This window comes from Erythrolamprus reginae, chromosome 2 (assembly GCF_031021105.1).
Source record: "Erythrolamprus reginae isolate rEryReg1 chromosome 2, rEryReg1.hap1, whole genome shotgun sequence".
Classification (NCBI taxonomy): domain Eukaryota; kingdom Metazoa; phylum Chordata; class Lepidosauria; order Squamata; family Dipsadidae; genus Erythrolamprus; species Erythrolamprus reginae.
Window position 1 is genome coordinate 331,874,992 of NC_091951.1, and position 21,086 is coordinate 331,896,077.

The following is a 21,086-nucleotide window of genomic DNA, read 5'->3' on the forward strand; positions in this document are numbered from 1 at the left end:
AATAAATAAATAAAATTTCCCACCTTATTTTGTTATATTATCCAGTTCTATAGAGTTTTGGAATGAGGCAGATTTAGAGTAATCATATATGTATATAATCACGTACTACATGGGGCTATCTTTAAAGAACTTTCGGAGACTGCAGTTAGTCCAAAACGCAGCTGCACGAGGAGTGTTGGGTGCACCAAGGTATGTCCATATATCAAAGCAATGGAAACTGCAGTTTAATGTTTCCAAATGTAAAATAATGCACTTGGGGAAAAGGAATCCTCAATCTGAGTATTGTATTGGCAGTTCTGTGTTTGCAAAAACTTCAGAAGAGAAGGATGGATGGATGGATGGATGGATGTATTTATTTATTTGATTTGTATGCCGCCCCTATCCGTAGACTCAAGCATACGTAGACTCAAGCATACGTAGACTCAAGCATACGTAGACTCAAGCATACGTAGATTATGGGGTAGTGATTTCTGATAGTCTCAAAATGGGTGAACAGTGAAGTCAGGCGGTAGGAAAAGCAAGTAGGATGCTTGGCTGCATAGCTAGAGATATAACAAGCAGGAAGAGGGAGATTGTGATCCCATTATATAGAGCGCTGGTGAGACCACATTCTGAATACTGTGTTCAGTTCTGGAGACCTCACCTACAAAAAGATATTGACAAAATTGAAAGGGTCCAAAGACGGGCTACAAGAATGGTGGAAGGTCTTAAGCATAAAACGTATCAGGCAAGACTTAATGAACTCAATCTGTATAGTCTGGAAGACAGAAGGAAAAGGGGTGACATGATTGAAACATTTAAATATATTAAAGGGTTAAATAAGGTTCAGGAGGGAAGTGTTTTTAATAGGAAAGTGAACACAAGAACAAGGGGACACAATCTGAAGTTAGTTGGGGGAAAGATCAAAAGCAACATGAGAAAATATTATTTTACTGAAAGCATAGTAGATCCTTGGAACAAACTTCCAGCAGACGTGGTTGGTAAATCCACAGTAACTGAATTTAAACATGCCTGGGATAAACATATATCCATCCTAAGATAAAATACAGAAAATAGTATAAGGGCAGACTAGATGGACCATGAGGTCTTTTTCTGCCGTCAGTCTTCTATGTTTCTATGTTTCTATCACCATCATGCCATTTCATCAACCTTGAAAAGATGATGAGACTAAACCATTTCTCATCTTATTGCCTAACTTACCTCAAAAGGTTAACATGAAGACAGAATATAGGGGGATGAGGAAATCGCTGAATTCTTTTATTCTTCAGAGAAAAGTGAGGTAAAAATAGAATAACATATTTTTCGGAGTATAAGATGCACCTTAGTTTTTGGGGAGCAAATCGAGGAAAAGAATCTGCTTACCAGGTATTCATCTGGCTAGTGTCCTTAGCCAGCACATTATTTTATCCCCTTGTTAGGGCTTTAAAAACCTTTATTTGCAGAGAGTAACAATGAAAGAGCTTGCAGGCGGGTAAGAGCTGGGAAAATCATTAGCACCTGGTTAGGGCTGGAAAGACACATTTGGAGCAAGTTAGACCAATGGAAAATAAACTTGCAAAGACTTAGGGCTTGGAAAACATTATTTGCAGAGAGTAACAATGAAAGAGCTTGCAAGAAGGTAAGAGCTGAAAACAAATTTAATATCACCTGGTTAGGGCTGGAAAGAAACTTATTTGGAGCAAGTTAGAGCAATGAAAAAAAAACCTGGAAAGATTTAGGGCTTGGAAAACCTTATTCGTAGAAAATAGCAATGAAAGAGATTGCAAGCGGGTAAGAGCTGAAAACATTGTTAACACCTGGTTAGGATTAGAAAGAAACATTCTTTGTAGAGAGTAACAACGAAAGAGCTTGCAAGGTAAGAACTGGGAAGATCATTGGGAGCTAGTTAGGGCTGGGGAGAAAAAAGCTACACATCTTTCGGCTGTGGCGAGGAGGGCGTTTGCCCAGGTCCGCCTGGTGCACCAGTTGCGGCCCTATTTGGACAGGGAGTCACTGCTCACAGTCGCTCATGCCCTCATCACCTCGAAGTTCGATTACTGCAACGCTCTCTACATGGGGCTACCTTTGAAAAGTGTTCAGAAACTTCAGATCGTGCAGAACGCAGCTGCGAGAGCAATCATGGGCTTCCCTAAATATGCCCATGTCACACCAACACTCCGCAGTCTGCATTGGTTGCCGACCAGTTTCCGGTCACAATTCAAAGTGTTGGTTATGACCTATAAAGCCCTTCATGGCACCGGGCCAGGTTATCTCCGGGACCGCCTTCTGCCGCACGAATCCCAGCGACCAATTAGGTCCCACAGAGTTGGCCTTCTCCGGGTCCCGTCGACCAAACAATGTTGTTTGGCGGGCCCCAGGGGAAGAGCCTTCTCTGTGGCAGCCCCGGCCCTCTGGAATCAACTCCCCCTGGAGATTAGAACTGCCCACACACTCCTTGTCTTTCGTAAATTACTCAAGACCCATCTATACCGCCAGGCATGGGGGAGTTGAGACACCTTTCCCCCAGGCTTTTTTTTTATATTTATGTTTGGGCATGTATATGTCGTTTCCTTTTTTTAAAATATGATAGGGTTTTATGTGCTTTTTAATATTAGATTTGTTTTCGCTGGAATATTGTTTTTATTATTGTTGTGAGCCGCCCCGAGTCTTCGGAGAGGGGCGGCATACAAATCTAATAAATTGAATTAAATTGGACACACCCAAATTATCAGCCTCTTTTAGGGAGGAAAAAGGTGCGTCTTATACGCTGAAAAATACGGCATATGAAACGTGCCAGTGAAAACCGAAAACCTAGCTTCAGATGTATTATTAAGACAACCTTAGGAAGTAGAACAGAACATGTTTTGTTTTGAAAAGTTGTCCGAATACTAACTAGGGCAGCTAAGAGGTGAAATGAGGCAGATCCTGTAAAGGATTTTTCTACAATAAACCAGCTGTAAGATAAACCACACTACTGACTCAGATGACAAATCACAAAACGTAAGACTGCTTGCTACATCTCAAGGTTGGCAGCAATTCTATTTCTGAAGGGGGGGCTGTGGGGTGTGGAAGAGAGAGGCTAGGGACATAGAACACCTGCTATGCGGGAATTTAATATCACTGTTCCATCTTGCTTATTATTCACAAGAAAAATCATCACGTGAAGTAAGAAAAAAAGCCAGTTAGACCGTCAATTCAATTCGTATTCTCGTTTCGGTTTCTTGTGAAAGCTCCAGGATTTGGGAATCCCATAAATTATTTTCTGCCTATTATTGAATTTCAAAAAAAGAATGTTTACCAATGCACGGACATCACTAGTCTAACCTGAAATATACTGCTCAAAAAAATAAAGGGAACACTTAAACAACAGAATATAACTCCAAGTAAATCAAACTTCTGTGAAATCAAACTGTCCACTTAGGAAACAACACACGTTGTCAGCACATTCAACTTTGTGCAGAACAAAGTATTCAATGAGAATATTTCATTCATTCAGATCTAGGCTGTGTTCTTTGAGTGTTCTCTTTATTATTATTTTTTGAGCAGTGTAGAAAGATAGCATTTATAAAACTCCAAATTTTTCAATTCTGTAGACTATTTATATGTTTTTCCAATACATTTTCCTTTATTTTATAATTAGGCCAAGTAACACAGGATACTTGAAATCCAGGTTTATTACAACACACAGAAAATAGATGGTTAAGAGAAAGTCCTCAGAAAGCAAGTTAACTATACTGTAGTAGATTAGCCTTCCATAGAATCAGTCAGAACCTGTGAATAGTTTTAACTTAAATTAGCTATTTGCTTTAATTTATTGCCTAAAACTTCGATCACACACAAATGGTGTCTGCTATGACTTTGGTTTGCAATTTTATCCTTTGGATGTTGCATTTCAGATGTTCTTTTATTACTTCAGTGACAACCCATTAGCTATGTTCATATGGCATTTTAAAACAATGTTTGTAGGTTAATAAATCACAGCACAAATGGGTAGCAGCCTGATGAATACAGCCTGCTGTTCCAACTTTACTTGTCTTAGGTTCTGAGACCAACTCTTTTATCTACTTTTACAAAAGTGGAATTGAAGGAGTGAATGAGTTGTGTATAGCAGCCTGAAGCTTATTCCCTTTAGGGATTTGAAGATAATATCACTTTCAGTTGCTTCGTTTCAATTCTAAATGTACCCAGGCCACTCAAACTCTCCTTTTCAAAGTCAGAATAAGGACAACTCCATTCATGTTGTCGAATACTGCAATATTGTCCCCTCATTATGCTTTTGCAAATTATCTGCACTTTTATACATAAATCTGATAATATATTATTATTATTATTATTTATTGGATTTGTATGCCGCCTCTCTCCGTAGACTCGGGGCGGCTAACAACAATGATAAAAACAGCATGTAACAATCCAATACTAAAACAACTAAAAACCCTTATTATAAAACCAAACATACACACAAACATACCATGCATAAATTGTAAAGGCCTAGGGGGAAGGAATATCTCAGTTCCCCCATGCCTTACGGCAGAGGTGGGTTTTAAGGAGCTTACGAAAGGCAAGGAGGGTGGGGGCAATTCTAATCTCTGGGGGGGAGCTGGTTCCAGAGGGCCGGGGCCGCCACAGGGAAGGCTCTTCCCCTGGGTCCCGCCAAACGACATTGTTTAGTTGACAGGACTCGGAGAAGGCCCACTCCGTGGGACCTAACTGGTTGCTGGGATTCGTGCAGCAGAAGGAGGTCCCAGAGATAATCTGGTCCGGTGCCATGAAGGGCTTTATAGGTCATAACCAACACTTTGAATTGTGACCGGAAACCGATCAGCAACCAATGCAGACCGCTGAGTGTTGGTGTAACATGGGCATATTTGGAAAAAGCAATTATTGCTCCCGCAGCTGCATTCTGCACGATCCGAACACTTTTCAAAGGTAGCCCCATGTAGAGAGCGTTACAGTAGTCGAGCCTCGAGGTGATGAGGGCATGAGTGACTGTGAGCAGTGAGTCCCGGTCCAGATAGGGCCGCAACTGGTGCACCAGGCTAACCTGGGCAAACGCCCCCCTCGCCACAGCTGAAAGATGTTTCTCTAATGTGAGCTGTGGATTGAGGAGGACGCCCAAGTTGCGGACCCTCTCTGATAATGTAGTGCACTACATAGCGCACTACATTATCTTCATGCATTTTAATTTGAGGAAAGGACTTTTAGCCACTGAATCAAATGATTTGTGCCAAAACTAAGACCATCTTTTCAATTGCCACAATTCAGAAAGTGTGAAAAGGATTACAGGGTGGATTTAAAGGTAATATCAAGGAGTTACTGCTCCATTTTCTTGGACAATTCAACCTGATACTAAACCACTTAATGGTAAAGGTACAGATGATATCTTAAATTATTTTAAATTTATATTTTAAAAATATAAATATATATATTTATTATAAATAATTATTTAGGCAATAACGGACAGCTTCAAGTCTGGTTCTCCTACACCTATCTTATTTATTTGTTCCAAATACTTAGCCCCAATTCCTGAGTGATTTTTGCTTAAAGAGCTGCCTTGGTCACTCAATTTCAGTAATACAGAGTTAATACCAAAGTTATCACTACATGATAACTTCTAACTTAAGTCCACCCCCTGCTGGCCACAAATATATGGGGGGAAATTAACAACTATTAATTGGTTTTCTGCCTCTTTCCTATTCAAAATAAACAAACAAACAAACAAAAAATGACATTTTCTCTTAGCTAGCTTGTACAATTATTATCAAAAGCATTACATGTCCTTTAGCTAAATAGCATTAGGAGCAATTGAGAGATATCACTCATCCTTGTCCTCAGCCCTCAGATTCAAAGGCTAAATCAACCAAGAATATAGATTGGGACTCAGAAATAGTCCAATTATAGGATTAACAAATAACAGCAACAGAGTTGGAAGGGACCTTGGAGGTCTTCTAGTCCAACCCTCTGCTTAGGCAGGAAACCCTATACTACTTCAGGCAGCAACATCTTCTTAAAATTTCCCAATGTTGGAGCATTCACAACTTTTGGAAGCAAGCTGTTTTACTGATTAATTGTTCTAACTATCAGGAAATTTCTCCTTAGTTCTAAGTTGCTTCTCTCCTTGTTTAGTTTCCACCCATTGCTTCTTGTTCTACTCTCAGGTGCTTTGGAGAATAGGTTGATTCCTTCTTTGTGGCCACCCCTGAGATATTGGAACACTGCTATCATGTCTCCCCTGGTCCTTCTTTTCCTTAAACTAGCCATGCCCAGTTCTTGCAACCGTTCTTCATATGTTTTAGCCTCCAATCCCCTAATCATCTTTGTTGCTCTTCTCTGCACTTTTTCTAGAGTCTCAACATCTTTTTTGCATCATGGCAACCAAAATGAATGCAGTATTCCAAGTGCGGCTTTACCTTATAAAGTGGTAATTAAGTCAATGACATTTTAAAACCTCTTAAATGATAGCTATAAAAATAGAAAGCAGGTAAAACATAAAATTTATTTCTCAGAAAAAGTAGCTTTTGGAGTTTTATTACTGGTCAGCTTCATGACCTTTCACAGGGCAATTGGTGGGACTTAAGAAAAGGAAGACTTTGATCCAGGACTAAGGGTTGGGGTGGTGAAAAAAATATAGGGGAGAAACAGGGGAGAATGCTTAGCAGTTACAGGTCTTATTGCAACCTGCTAAGACAAAAGCTGTTCAGACAGCCTAATGGACCAGATAGTGAGAGATTCTCTGAGTAGTTTTACTCATTACTGGACAGAATTTACACAGCAGTAGTAAAATAAATGGATTTTCAGTTAAACCGAGATCAGATCAGTACTTGCATAGCCTTTCACAGACAAAAGGTTTTATTTCCCACATTTCATCACAGCAATATTTTGTCCTATTTCCAGCATTTTAAAAAAAAGCCTGATTTGGAATCCAAAGGCTTCACTATCCCTCTTATTATAAAGCACTAGGAAGGTTTGGAATGAAACAGAAAAAAAATATCAGAAACAAGACAAAGAGTCCTCAGAGAGGGATAGCACATAAATTCAGTAAGTAAGTAAGTAAGTAAGTAAGTAAGTAAGTAAGTAAGTACCGGTAAGTAAGTAAGTAAGTAAGTAAGTAAGTAAGTAAGTAAGTAAGTAAGTAAGTAAGTAAGTAAGTAAGGTAATAATAATAATAATAATAATAATTATTATTATTATTATTATTATTATTATTATAATAATAATTATTATTATTATTATTATTTATTGGATTTATATGCCGCCCCTCTCCGAAAACTCGGGGCGGCTAACAGCAATCATAAACAGTGCACAATAATAATCCAATACTAAAAGCGAATTAAAACCTCTTAATATAAAAAACCAAACATACATACAAACATACCATGCATACAATTGTAAAGGCCTAGGGGGAAAAGGAATCTTAATTCCCCCATGCCTGGCGGCAGAGGTGGGTTTTAAGTAGCTTACGAAAGGCGAGGAAGGTGGGGGCAATTCTAATCTCTGGGAGGAGTTGGTTCCAGAGGGTCGGGGCCGCCACAGAGAAGGCTCTTCCCCTGGGTCCCGCCAAGCGGCATTGTTTAGTTGACGGGACCTGGAGAAGACCCACTCTGTGGGACCTAACTGGTCACTGGGATTCGTGCCGCAGAAGTAAGAAAGAAAGAAAGAAAGAAAGAAAGAAAGAAAGAAAGAAAGAAAGAAAGAATGAAAGAAAGAAAGAAAGAAAGAAAGAAAGAAAGAAAGAAAGAAAGAAAGAAAGAAAATATTTCTTCCTAAACCACCTTACTACGTAGGAATGTTATTTGGGTTTTTTTATTTTAATGACAATTCAGCTGCTGCCAGATTGAATGGCCCATAAGCTTTCAGTACATAAAACAGTAGTACTTAACATGACATGGAGCTGGTATGATAGGATTAATAGCAGTATCACTTTCAGGGTGCAATGGCAATGAAATATTAACCGCCACATGCTGGTTTTGTTACAAAGGTGGAGACCACCAGACTAGCGCTAAGGATGCTCCTGCTTTCACTCACATAATAATCTGAAGGTCCCAAAGGTGACACCCAAGAAGTTTGTTCAGTTCTGACTGAAAAAGTTTCAGCCAGAACTGAAGAAGCTTGTTGAATGAGAAGAGAAACGTTCCTAAGCAAAAAACAAAGAAATTCCAGTCATCTTTGCAAAAGCACCTTTGGGACTATCATAACCTGGATGACTGATAATTCACTTGGGAACAGCAATTTCATTGTCTTAAATCTGTGACTTGTTTTCAATTAATTCTTGGCCTCTGGATCCAAAAATAACCATAGTTTTTGTCTATCACGTCAACTTTTTAAGCTATAGGATACTCTCAAAAGTCATACAAATTGTGCATATAAAGTAAAGTAAAGTAAAAACTTACCAGAAATACTGTTTACCAAGAATAGTTTTATTAGTAATTAGTAATTATAATAATTTATTAGATTTGTATGCCACCTCTTGTGCGTCAGAAGACGGTCCAGGAGGTATTCTGTCCGATGCCATGAAGGGCTTTATAGGTCATAAGTGTTCGGAAACTTCAGATCGTGCAGAATGCAGCTGCGAGAGCAATCATGGGCTTCCCTAGGTATGCCCATGTTTCACCATCACTCCGCAGTCTGCATTGGTTGCCGATCAATTTCCGGTCACAATTCAAAGTGTTGGTTTTGACCTATAAAGCCCTTCATGGCATCGGACCAGAATATCTGCGAGACCGTCTTCTGCCGCACAAATCCCAGCAACCGATTAGGTCCCACAGAGTTGGCCTTCTCTGGGTCCCGTCGACTAAACAATGTCGTTTGGTGGGTCCCAGGGGAAGAGCCTTCTCTGTGGCAGCCCCGACCCTCTGGAACCAGCTCCCCCCTGAGATTAGAACTGCCCCCACCCTCTTTGCCTTTCGTAAACTCCTAAAAACCCACCTCTGCCATCAGGCATGGGGGAACTGAGATAACTTCCCCATGCCTATACTGTTTATAATAATAATAATAATAATAATAATAATAATAATAATAATAATAATAATTATTATTATTATTATTATTATTATTATTATTATTTATTAGATTTGTATGCCGCCCCTCTCCAAAGACTGGAACACAACATGGTATGTTGTGTGCATATTTTTTAAATTATGGGTTTTTAGCTTTCTAATTATTGAATTTTTATTACCGGTATATATTGTTTTCTGTTGCGGTGAGCCGCCAAGAGTCTGCGGAGAGGGGCGGCATACAAATTAAATAAATAAATTAAATAAATAAATAACCAACACTTGAATTGTGACCGGAAACTGATCGGCAGCCAGTGCAAGCCGCGGAGTGTTGATGAGACATGGGCATATCTGGGAAAGCCCATGATTGCTTTCACAGCCTACAATTATACATATTAAGGTAAAAAAAATTGCTTATAGCTTTTTCTGGAGTGTTTAATCTGTGGACGTTCTCGCTTGATGCTCCAACAATAGTCAGCCATCATATGTACATCCCATCTACCTTGATACTTTGCCTCCATGACCTTCAAATCTTGGTGGAATAGCTCACCCTGCTCATTTATTACTGCACCAAGATTTTTTGGGAAGTTAGCAAGATGGCTATGTAAAAAATGCAATTTGATGCGCATGTTGCAACCTCATAATTCTCACAAGGTTTAGAGAAAAAAACTGGACGTGGTAGAAGAAAACTAACTACAGTTTTGAAACCAGCATGCCTAATTAACTATAGGAAAGCTCAAAAATCAAACTCAACAGAAATTGTGTTACAAATTGTTCGCCAGTGAATCTCCATACATAATGAGCCGAGGCGGGCAGTGGGTAGAGTCCAGTACTGCAGGTCACTAAAGCTGACTGCTAGATTTGAGGGTTGACTCAGCCTTCCATCCTTCCGAGGTGGGTAAAATGAGGACCCAGATTGTGGAGGCAATAGGCTGACGCTGTTAAAAAGTGCTATTGCTAACATGTTGTAAGCCGCCCTGAGTCTAAGGAGAAGGGCGGCATAAAAAAATATGAATAAATGAATGAATGAATGAATAAATGAATGAATGAATGAATGAATGAATGAATGAGTGAGTGAGTGAGTGAATTTATTTATTTATTCATTCATTCATTCAATTTTTATGCTGCCCTTCTCCTTAGACTCAGGGCGGCTTACAACAAGTTAGCAATAGCACTTTTTTAAGAGCCAGGCTATTGCCCCCACAATCCGGGTCCTCATTTTACCCACCTTGGAAGGATGGAAGGCTGAGTCAACCTTGAGCCGGTGATGAGATTTGAACCGCTGACCTTCAGATCTACAGTCAGCTTCAGTGGCCTGCAGTACAGCACTCTACCTACTGCGCCACCCCGGCTCATGAATGAATGAATGAATGAATGAAATAACAATTTGAAGGGATACAATCCTCTTCTATTGTTCAAACTAAGATGTGAAATCCTGTAAATGACAAGAGATAGCTTATTTGAGAATTTCATGGATTCCTCATCTCTAGCACACGTGTGACGACTTAATTCAAAACGACAAATTCAAAACCGATACACGCTCACACATTAATTTGAGTTTAAAGCATTTAGAGAGGGGAAAATCCTTAGAGAATATGGATCTGTATTTTCCAATCTAAGCATCTACTTATAGATTATAAATGTATTATTTTATTCATTTATTAAATAAATATTTACCTTATAATTAATAAGTGCCTTATTTAAAAATACTGTAAATAATTATAGTGATTCAGAGGATATAGTGCCAATATAAATAGGTAGTTGATGGGATAAAACCTCATCCATGTTCCATCTATTTCGTAGCTCTCTCAGTTTGGTTTTAGTACAGCACTTAATAATATTTAAACTCTGTGTTGTTTCAATTTTTTACCTACATAGAACAGTCCATATTCCTAACCACAGCAGCATAATTGCATCAGTTATAGAACTGATTATAATATATTTTATAACCACATTGGGTAGCTTTTAAGAACATCTTTCTGTTGTATTTATTTATTACTTTATTTAAAAAAATATCTTCAACATCTCAGTGCAAAGTAACAACAGCAACAAAAGCAATTATGTTTGCTTTGTATGACTGTGAATAATCATATTTGTCACCCTCAAATTTGCCTTTGGCATAATAAATGGCTATTTAATATGCACTCATTTGATTTGATTCATCATGTTTTTCATTGCTTTCTTAAACACTCAAAACTATCATTATATTTTTTAAAAATAAGACAAATTGATTGTTCCTCAGAACAAAACAACATGAGAAAATATTATTTTACTGAAAGAGTAGTAGATCCTTGGAACAAACTTCCAGCAGACGTGGTAGATAAATCCACAGTAACTGAATTTAAACATGCCTGGGATAAACATATATCCATCCTAAGATAAAATACAGAAAATAGTATAAGGGCAGACTAGATGGACCATGAGGTCTTTTTCTGCCGTCAGACTTCTATGTTTCTATGTTTCTAACCCATAGATATGAAGGCTAGAGTAATAACAATGCATTGTTTCCTCAGGCATTAAATATATTCCCCGAAAGAATATGGTGAATTTGTTTCCATTAGCCACTCAGAAAACAAACTGCCAAGAAAAATTGAGACTTTGGGAATAATCCTGGAATTTCTATTCTTGAAAGTTAGTAGTTTTTCCCCTCTAACTAATGTAAGGTATTTTGTTATTAAACATTAAAATACTGGCAGAAAATCTACGAACTCTTTTGAATTTATTTTTTTATTATTGATTCATTTTATTACTTAATTTATTAATTAATAATTTATTAATTAATTTCTATGCCGCCCCTCGCCATATGTTGCAAGCCGAATTATCTGTAACCTTGCAGTACCAGATTCAATAAAGTCGTCTACATAGTTGAAGAGATTCAGATTATGAAAATTAATTAAAATAATTATGTAATGTCTTTATTGAATACCAACATTCATTGCCTTTTTGGAAAAAGTGTCACAACGCCCTAACGGTGATTCTCAACCTTTCTAATGTCACGACCCCTTAATACAGTTCCTCATTTTGTGGTGATCCTCAACCATAAGTCTAGCACCAATTCTTCCAACAGAGCTTTAAGCTGATTGGCAGAAAGATCAAAGGGACACTCCCACTGTAAACCCCTGATTGGTTGGATTGTAAAAATATATTTCAAGGCACCAGAATAGACGCTTTAGTTCCTCACACCATGAGAAATTTGTCTTTTCCTATGGTCTTAGGCGACCCTTGTGAAATGGTTGTTCGACCCCCAAAGGGATCCCGTCCCCCAGTTGAGAAACACTGCTTAGGATAATCAGTGTCCTGACTATGTAGGTAAGAAGAGGCCTCTAGTTTAGCCACATTGTCCATGGCGGCCAAAAAGGCAGAGATGGGGTGGGGGAGATGTAGTACCCCAACTTGTACACAGCCTATGCCAGATGTCAAAGCTCCCCTCTCCTTTGCAGGACCCCTCCTTAGCTAGGTTTCATTCTATTTAGAAATCCATAATTCTCAATTACAGTAGATAGCAATTGGGAGTTCTAGGATTGCAGTTGTTAAACAATGCGGTAACATTTTTATTTATTTATAAAATTTATTGGCTGCCTATAGGGTAACTCTTTGTGGCTTCCAGTTACATCTAAGCTAAAACATAGTAGATTAAAATCAAACATGAAAATAAAAAAAACACAAGGGGGGGGAGTGTGGGGGCAGGGCCGTGTGGGGGAGGGCAGATGGGAACTATATGTTGTAAGCCGCCCCGTCCTCGGAGAGGGGTGGCATATAAATCAAATCAATCAATCAATCAATCAATAAAATAAACAAACAAACAAACAAACTATTATTGCTCCACTGTGCTGTTCCCCACTAGGGCCCCAAGCTAACTGGCAGAACCATGTCCCTTATCAAAAGAGAGGAGGGTTGGGGCCAAGTTTAGACAACTTACAACTCCGTCGTCTCCGTTCCGATTTAATTATAGTTCATAAAATCATATACCAAAATGTCCTCCCTGTTAACGACTACTTCACCTTCAACCGCAACAACACACGAGCACGAAATCGATTTAAACTAAATGTCAACCACTCCAAACTTGACTGCAAAAAATACGACTTCAGCAACACAGTAATCAACGCCTGGAATGATTCTGTGGTTTCTACTCCTAACCCCAAAACCTTTAACCTTAGACAATCTACAATTGATCTCTCCTCCTTTCTAAGAGGTCTGTAAGGGGCGTGCATAAGCGCACCATTGTGCCTACCGTCCCTATCCTATTGTCTACTTTTTATCATTACTTATCTAATGTTTAATATGTACAAATTATCACCCTATAATTGTTTGACAAACAAACAAACAAATAAATAAACAAACCTCACATTGGGGAGGCAAAATATTCCAGAGGGCAGGAACGACAGCAGAGAAGGCCCTCCTCCTAGACCCTGCCAGCTGGAATAATCAAGCCGACGAGACCCACAGCACGCTTCTTCTGACAGTAGTAGTATGGGCCAACCTCAGTGGGGTGAGACAGTCCCTCAGGTAACCTGGACCTATGCCATGGAGGGCTTTAAAGGGGATCAAGGTGGTAATCAATGCAGTTTTTGTGGAGCAATGGTGTTACAAGGCTCATTTTGGGGCCCCCAAAACTACCTGCGCTGCTGTCTTCTGCACCAGCTGTAGATTCTGAGCACTCTTCAAGGATAGCCCCATATAAAGTGCATTACAGTAGTCCAGTGATGAGATGTCTAGGGACTGAACGACTGAGCGCAGGGAACATGATGTCTGTCTTGCTTTACGGCTGCACTGCTTAGCCCTGGAAATTCTGATCCCAACTTAGGTTGTAGTTTGAAGACTATCTGCATACCACATTCTTTTAAGATCTATCTCCCCAAGTTTTTTAAAAAAAAGCAAATGGGATTGGTGGAGCTATACAAATTTAATGTTTCAGGTTTCTTTTAGGGAACTTAGGTTTTTTTCCTGCCTTTACAGACAAAGAATAATTACCTTGCTTTAAAAAAAACCCTCTTAGTGTGATTTATGTAAGTGGATTTTATATATAACATATTTTACTCAATTAATCATTTCTGAAACAATTTCTATTTGTTTAAGAGTTTGGAACAAGATTTGCATTGAGAAATCTGAATATATTCAACTATCCAATAGGATCTGTTTAACTAAAATATACTCTATTTGGGCAATGTGCTTGAACAAAAATCAATAGGCCACAGTGTATATATGGCATGGGGAAAAACTTCTCAGATTTCCAAATTAAATGTAGCTTGGGATGTGAAAATTGTATCCTGTGCCTTCAAGTTGGTATTGGTTAGCGATTATATAGTGATTGCACAGTGAATATGTAGTGAATACTGTTGTGGTTAGCTCTGGCCCAGCTCCTGCCCAAGGACTGTGGATGTGGGGGAGACATCCACATGCTGCAGGCCTGTTTGCCCCCGGTGGAATCTGCTGATGAAGGCTCCTCTGACCAAGAAGACATGAGTGACAGGGAGGAGGAGAGTGTGGCAGACAGCTCAGAAGGAGATCAATTATTTAGCTCCTCCTTGGATTCAGAACAAGAGTTAATGATACAGCCACGCATGCGGAGAGCGATGCATAGGCAACAACAACTGAGAGATTATTATCAAAGAAAATGAGGCCACCTGTGGTTGGGTGGAACTGTGGTAATTAGTGAGGCTGCTATAAATAGCAGCTTGTGGGTTTGGCCATTGTGGAGGATTATCTGATCGTGGTGTTTCGTGACTGCTTTACTGACTTTGACCTTTTGTGTGCTGATTTTCCCCCGCTTTGAAACTAAACCAGAGCAAAGTGTGTTTCACTTTGTGAAAGAAGAAGGACTGTGAATTGCCTCACAGCTGCAAGCTAAGTATCTCAGAACTGATAAGGGACTTGTACAAATTACCAGTTTGTTTGGAGACGAGTGCTCTTTGCTATATCAAAAGAGGGCTTGGTTTAAGTGAATTTTCATTATAAAGAACATTGTTTTGAATTTTCAAAGGTGCGTGTGTCTGAAATTTGTACCTGTGAATTTTTGAGAGGAGTCTACCAGAGAGCCCGACAGAACAGAATACATAGTGATTATATAGACAAATTTTTCTGCAATAAGATTTGTTCTCATATCCCTATCCATTCCTTGGCAGGATTACACAACCTTCTATTTATTTGGCCAAACAACCATATATTTGCAACTTGGAAAAACAACAAAAATTTCTACCTTCCAAAAACTTCATATGCAGCGAAAGAGTGCGTGGAAAATCTGTTCTTAAAATACAGCTAATGTCTGAGTGAGTTTTTACTTCAATTAGCATGAAAAGTAATTCTGTCATTCTGATGAATTACTCCTGTTAATCTATAAAATGTCTGGTACTGCACGACTGCACCTTAAGTCCTAAGTTCTGGCATGTGAACATACAAATCTTACTGCCAACGGTGAATTGCTTCGAATATTTTTTTTTATTACATAAGGCAATTCGGAGTTTTGAGGAACAGAACTATATATCCATTTGTGTTTATACGAGTTTTAGACAATTAAGCAGGGTAGAAGTTTCACCATGAAACAAACCCATATTTGGTATAACGTATGGAAAAAAACAGGAAAGATTGGACATTTATAATTTTTTTTTCAATGTCCAAAGCTATCTTCCAGGGGGAAAAAACCCCCTGAGTTTTAAATTGATGGAATGATAACATTCTCAAATGTTTGTAAGCCTAAGTGACCAAAATGATTAGTTCGAAACTTAATGGGTTTTGAAATGTTAAGAATTTTCTTGTCTTTTTCTGCTGAGAACAGAACGTACAGAATATCTTATTGGGCTTAGAAACAATAACAAATCCCCCAGACACATTTGATTCTGTTATTGTTTTAATTGTCTAAACATCAATCTTTTTAATTTCCTCTCATGGAAGTTTTAAATAATTGGTCATTTAGAGCTAAGAGCAAATCCTCAGTGATGGAAAACTCCTGTCTGAAGGATTTCCTCTTGCGTTTCAAGCAACTTCGTAGTTGTCTTTTGCGCCCTTGGAATTGTGTATTTCAAAAGGTACTTCAGAATTTTTAAAAAGGCCAAAGGCAATCCTTATATTGCAGCCATAATTAAGCCCAAAATTTATGTCAACTCAAGGAAGACTTTACTTTAAGGCACTATTAATGTGACTGAAGGAAAAATTATTAAATTCAAGGAGGATAATTATATGGATTATTTTATTGGCTTTAATTTTTATTTAATAATAATAATAATAATAATAATAATAATAATAATAATGATGCAAAAAGATAGCACAGACTGACTACAAGCATAGACATGATGCTGTGGCACAGATGATCCACTGGAACTTGTGCCGGAACTACCATTTACCAGTGGCAAAGAACTGGTGGGATCATAAGCCAAGAAAAATAGGCGGCAGAGGACTTTTGCAAGTGAAGCAGACAGTAGAAGAAGAGAAGCATGCATTAGCTGACTACGTGAAGAGGAGCAAAGAATCAGCGTTGATGGAGGTCAACAATAGGAAGCTTCTCAAGGTGAAGCAAACTAAGGACCAGTACAGAAAAAATGTAATTCAATGTCGTATGGACAGTTGGCGGAACAAAGCATTGCATGGACAGTTCTTGGAGAAGATTGAAGGCAAAGTGGATAAAGAAAAGACCTGGTCATGGCTTACAAGTGGAACACTCAAAAAGGAGACAGAAGGACTAATACTGGCGGCACAAGAACAGGCCATTAGAACAAATGCTGTCAAAGCCAGAATTGAAAAATCAACAGACGATCCAAAGTGCAGACTCTGTAAAGAAATAGATAAAACAATCAATCACATACTCAGCTGCTGCAAAAAGATTGCACAGACTGACTACAAGCATAGACATGATGCTATGGCACAGATGATCCACTGGAACTTGTGTCGGAACTACCATTTACCAGTGGCAAAGAACTTGTGGGATCACAAGCCCGAAAAAGTGGTCGAAAATGAGCAAGCAAAACTACTGTGGGACTTCCAACTTCAGACTGACCGAATTCTGAAGCATAACACACCAGACATCCTGATTGTGGAGAAAAAGAAAGTATGGATCATTGACATCGCAATCCCAGGAGACAGCAGAATTGAGGAGAAGCAACTAGAGAAATTAGTGAAATACTAAGATCTAAAAATCGAGCTGCAACGACTGTGGCATAAGCCCATGAAAGTGGTCCCAGTGGTACTTGGCATGCTGGGCGCAGTGCCAAAGGATCTCAGCGGACATTTGAAAACCACTGGAATTGACAAAATCTCCATCTGTCAATTGCAAAAGGCTGCTTTACTGGGATTGGCAAACATAATTTGCCGCTACATCACGCAGTCCTAGGTGCTTAGGAAGCGCCCGACTGGTGATAAAATACGAAATCCAGCATAGTGATCTCGTTTGCTGTGTTGTATTGACATAATAATAATAATAATAATAATAATAATAATAATAATAATAATAAAAGTTGTTGTTTTATTATTGTTGTTATTATTATTATTATTATTATTCCTTAAAAATGCAAGAGGCTTGGTGGTTCAGTGGCTTAAAAGCCACTGGAAAAGATCTATACCAATGATGGTGAATCTTTTAGGCACCGAATACCCGAATACAGCATGCACAAACATGTGCGAATGTGTGTATGCAAAAATATGTACACATGCACAGAAGAGACCCAAAGACCAGCTGGCATCCCAACAGGGCAGCGCATTATTTCGTGGTTTCTAGGGAAACAGAAACTCACCAAAAAAATGCCATGGAGATCTGATCTGGAGCGACGATGCGCATGCCAGCAGAGAGGGCTCTGTGTGCCACCTGTGGCATGCGTGCCATAGGTTCACTATCACAGGTCTATACTCTGGTGGTTCGAGCCCTACCATTCTGAGACAGAGTGAGCTCCTGTCACTTGTCTTGGCTCCTGCCAACCAAGCAGTTCGAAAGCATGTAAATGCAAGTAGATAAACAGGTACCCCTTCGGTAGGAAGGTTAACAACGTTCTGTGTTTTGTCATACACATACACAGTGATTAGATTAGATTTATTGGATTTATATGCCGCCCCTTTCCGCAGACTCGGGGCGGCTCACAACAATGGCAAAAACAGTACATAGTAACAAATCTAATATTTAGCAATCTAAATTACAGTTTTAAGTTTAAAAGTCCATAAATGCAACCCCAATATATATAAAAAACAAGCACACAATCAATCACAGACCAAAACTACATGGGCAAGGAGGAGATGTTTCAATTCCCCCATGCCTGACGGCAGAGGTGGGTTTTAAGGAGTTTACGAAAGGCAAGGAGGGTGGGGGCAATCCTAATCTCTGGGGGGAGCTGGTTCCAGAGGGTTGGAGCCACCACAGAGAAGGCTCTTCCTCTGGGTCCCGCCAGACGACATTGTTTAGTCGACGGGACCCGGAGAAGGCCAACTCTGTGGGACCTTATCGGTCGCTGGGATTCGTGCGGCAGAAGGCAGTCCCGGAGATATTCTGGTCCGGTGCCATGAAGGGCTTTATAGCCAACACTTTATAACCAACACTTTGACTTGTGACCGGAAGCTGATCGGCAACCAATGCAGACTGCGGAGTGTTGGAGTAACATTTCATATGCCACAGAAACATCTTTGGACAAAACTGGCTCAATAGCTTAAAGAAGCAGAGATGAAGCAGAGCCCCCTAAAGTTGGCTACAACTCGCAAAATAACACCCACAGAGACTCCTTTAAGAATCTATTATTATTTATTTATTTGTGAAAACATGTACAAGATGAACATAAACAAAAGCAAAGTAGGTACAGGTGTGTATCTATCAATATAGCATGAAATGTTATTTGAAAGCCAAGATCTTTAATCTAAAAAGGTTATGTATCTTATTTTAGAGTAATCATTTCTATTGATAATAATTACTGAATAATTCTAAGAACTACATCAAGGAAAAAGAAGCTAAGCAAAAGATAAACCAAATAAGTAGCAGTTCTTCTTAACTATGCCTAGGTTTTATATTTGCTGTTAAATATGAACTGAGCTTCTCAAATTAAGAGATATAACCTATGAATTTTTCATAAATTAGCTACAGAACTAATTAGTATCTTTTAGCATGCGATAGCGGTTGATAAACATTTTAAAAGTCATAAATGGCGGTGATTCAAAATAGAAAGTCTACTTTTTGAATACTTGAAAAATTACTTACCCATCATTGGAACATGTTAAAAACTCTTCTTTTATTTTTGGATGCCAACAGCCTGTATTAAGCATTGCTGTATGTCCCTAGGATGACAAACAGAAGGTGTGAATATAATGCATAATAAGTTATGTTTAACTAAACAATTTATTTGTTCTCTTCTTTTCCAAATACTGCAACAAACAAACATAATTATTGTCCAATACCCTGTAAGAACACAGTGGCTCGCATGGCTAGGATGTTAATTTATTATTATTATTATTATTATTATTATTATTATTATTATTTATTAGATTTGTATGCCGCCCATCTCCGAAGACTCGGGGCGGCTCAAAACAATAAAAACAATATTATAGCAAAACAAATCTAATATTAAAAGAAGCATATAAAATCCTATCATATATTTAAAACCGACCAACACATTCATACCAAACATGAAACAAAATATTTTTTAAAAGCCTGGGGGGAAAGGTGTCTCAACTCCCCCATGCCTGGCGGTATAAGTGAGTCTTGAGTAATTTACGAAAGACAAGGAGGGTGGGGGCAGTTCTAATCTCAGGGGGAAGTTGATTCCAGAGGGCCGGGGCCGCCACAGAGAAGGCTCTTCCCCTGGGGCACAGCAAACAACATTGTTTAGTCGATGGGACCCGGAGAAGGCCAACTCTGTGGGACCTTATCGGCTGCTGGGATTCGTACGGTAGTAGGCGGTTCCGGAGGTACTCTGGTGCAATGTCATGTAGGGCTTTAAAGGACATAACCAACGCTTTGAATTGTGATCGGAAACTGATCGGCAGCCAATGCAGACCATGGAGTGCTGTAGAAACGTAGGCAAATCTGGGAAGCCCCACGAGGGCTCTCGCGGCTGCGTTCTGCACAATCTGAAGTTTCCGAACACTTTTCAAAGGTAGCCCCATGTAGAGAACATTACAGTAGTCGAGCCTCGAGGTGATGAGGGCATGAGTGACTGTGAGCAGTGACTCCCGGTCCAAATAGGGCCGCAACTGGTGCACCAGGCGAACCTGGGCAAACGCCCTCCTTGCCACAGCTGAAAGATGTTTCTCTACTGTGAGCTGTGGATCGAGGAATTATTATTTACCCTGAGCAATTTCAAGTGAGATTTTCTCTCTTTTTTGAATATCTTTTATCAATCTTTTTGCCAAAGTTTACGCTCCTTTTTCTTTTCCACATTCAGGCAAGAGTTGCATAGTCTGAATGTGGGAAACAAGTCTAGAGGATTTTTATCTAGACTTTATTGGCATCTGATCTTGTTCATTAGTTATTATGGTGTTCTTCTCAACCCTTCTGATCCAAGGGATTCTTTGGAGCTGATCTTTTAGTTTTATAATTCTGAACTACCTCCAAACATTGCTAAGATAATGGATCGTTTTAAATTTTCCCTTTCAACTTTACTTTCAATAATCCTTTAATTTTTTGCAGATCTGCTCTTCTGTTGACAAATGTGCGTGTGATAGACTTTATTGGCAAGCACCATTTACATCCACATTTATATTTATAAAATTATTATCACTGTTCCCAATTAGGTCATCTAGGTTTTGGACAAGATATAATACTGAAGATTAGGGCCAATATTAACAGGGATGTTGGCTTCCAGACTGGCTGTTTAAAGGCTCAATGATTTGTTAAGTCCAGAATATGCATTTTGTCAGTCTATGTGATTACAACTGAAGTTGCCCATTACTATTTCCTTCTCAGATGCTTTTATGATTGAACTTTCAGTCTGTAAGTTCATTTGAGACTATCCAAAGCTTTAAAGAGACAATAACAGCCTCGGTGGTGCAGTGGTTAGAGTGCAGAACTGCAACCTACTTCTGCTGATCATCGACTACCAGCAGTTTTGGCAGATCGAATCTCAGTAGGCTCAAGGTTGACTCAGCCTTCCATCCTTCCGAGATGGTTAAAATGAGGACCCAGAGTGTTGGGAGCAACATATGCTGACTCTGTAA

General features: G+C 39.1%; 1 protein-coding gene across 1 annotated transcript in view; it reads right to left on the reverse strand.

Moving 5' to 3' along the window:
* WDR70 (WD repeat domain 70) overlaps nt 1-21,086 on the reverse strand; it is a 181,926-nt gene that overhangs the window by 117,479 nt on the left and 43,361 nt on the right. Inside the window, exon 9 of the mRNA XM_070743427.1 lies at nt 19,132-19,208. Within this exon, the coding sequence (XP_070599528.1) occupies nt 19,132-19,208 (77 nt within the window). The remainder of the gene's footprint in view (nt 1-19,131; nt 19,209-21,086) is intronic.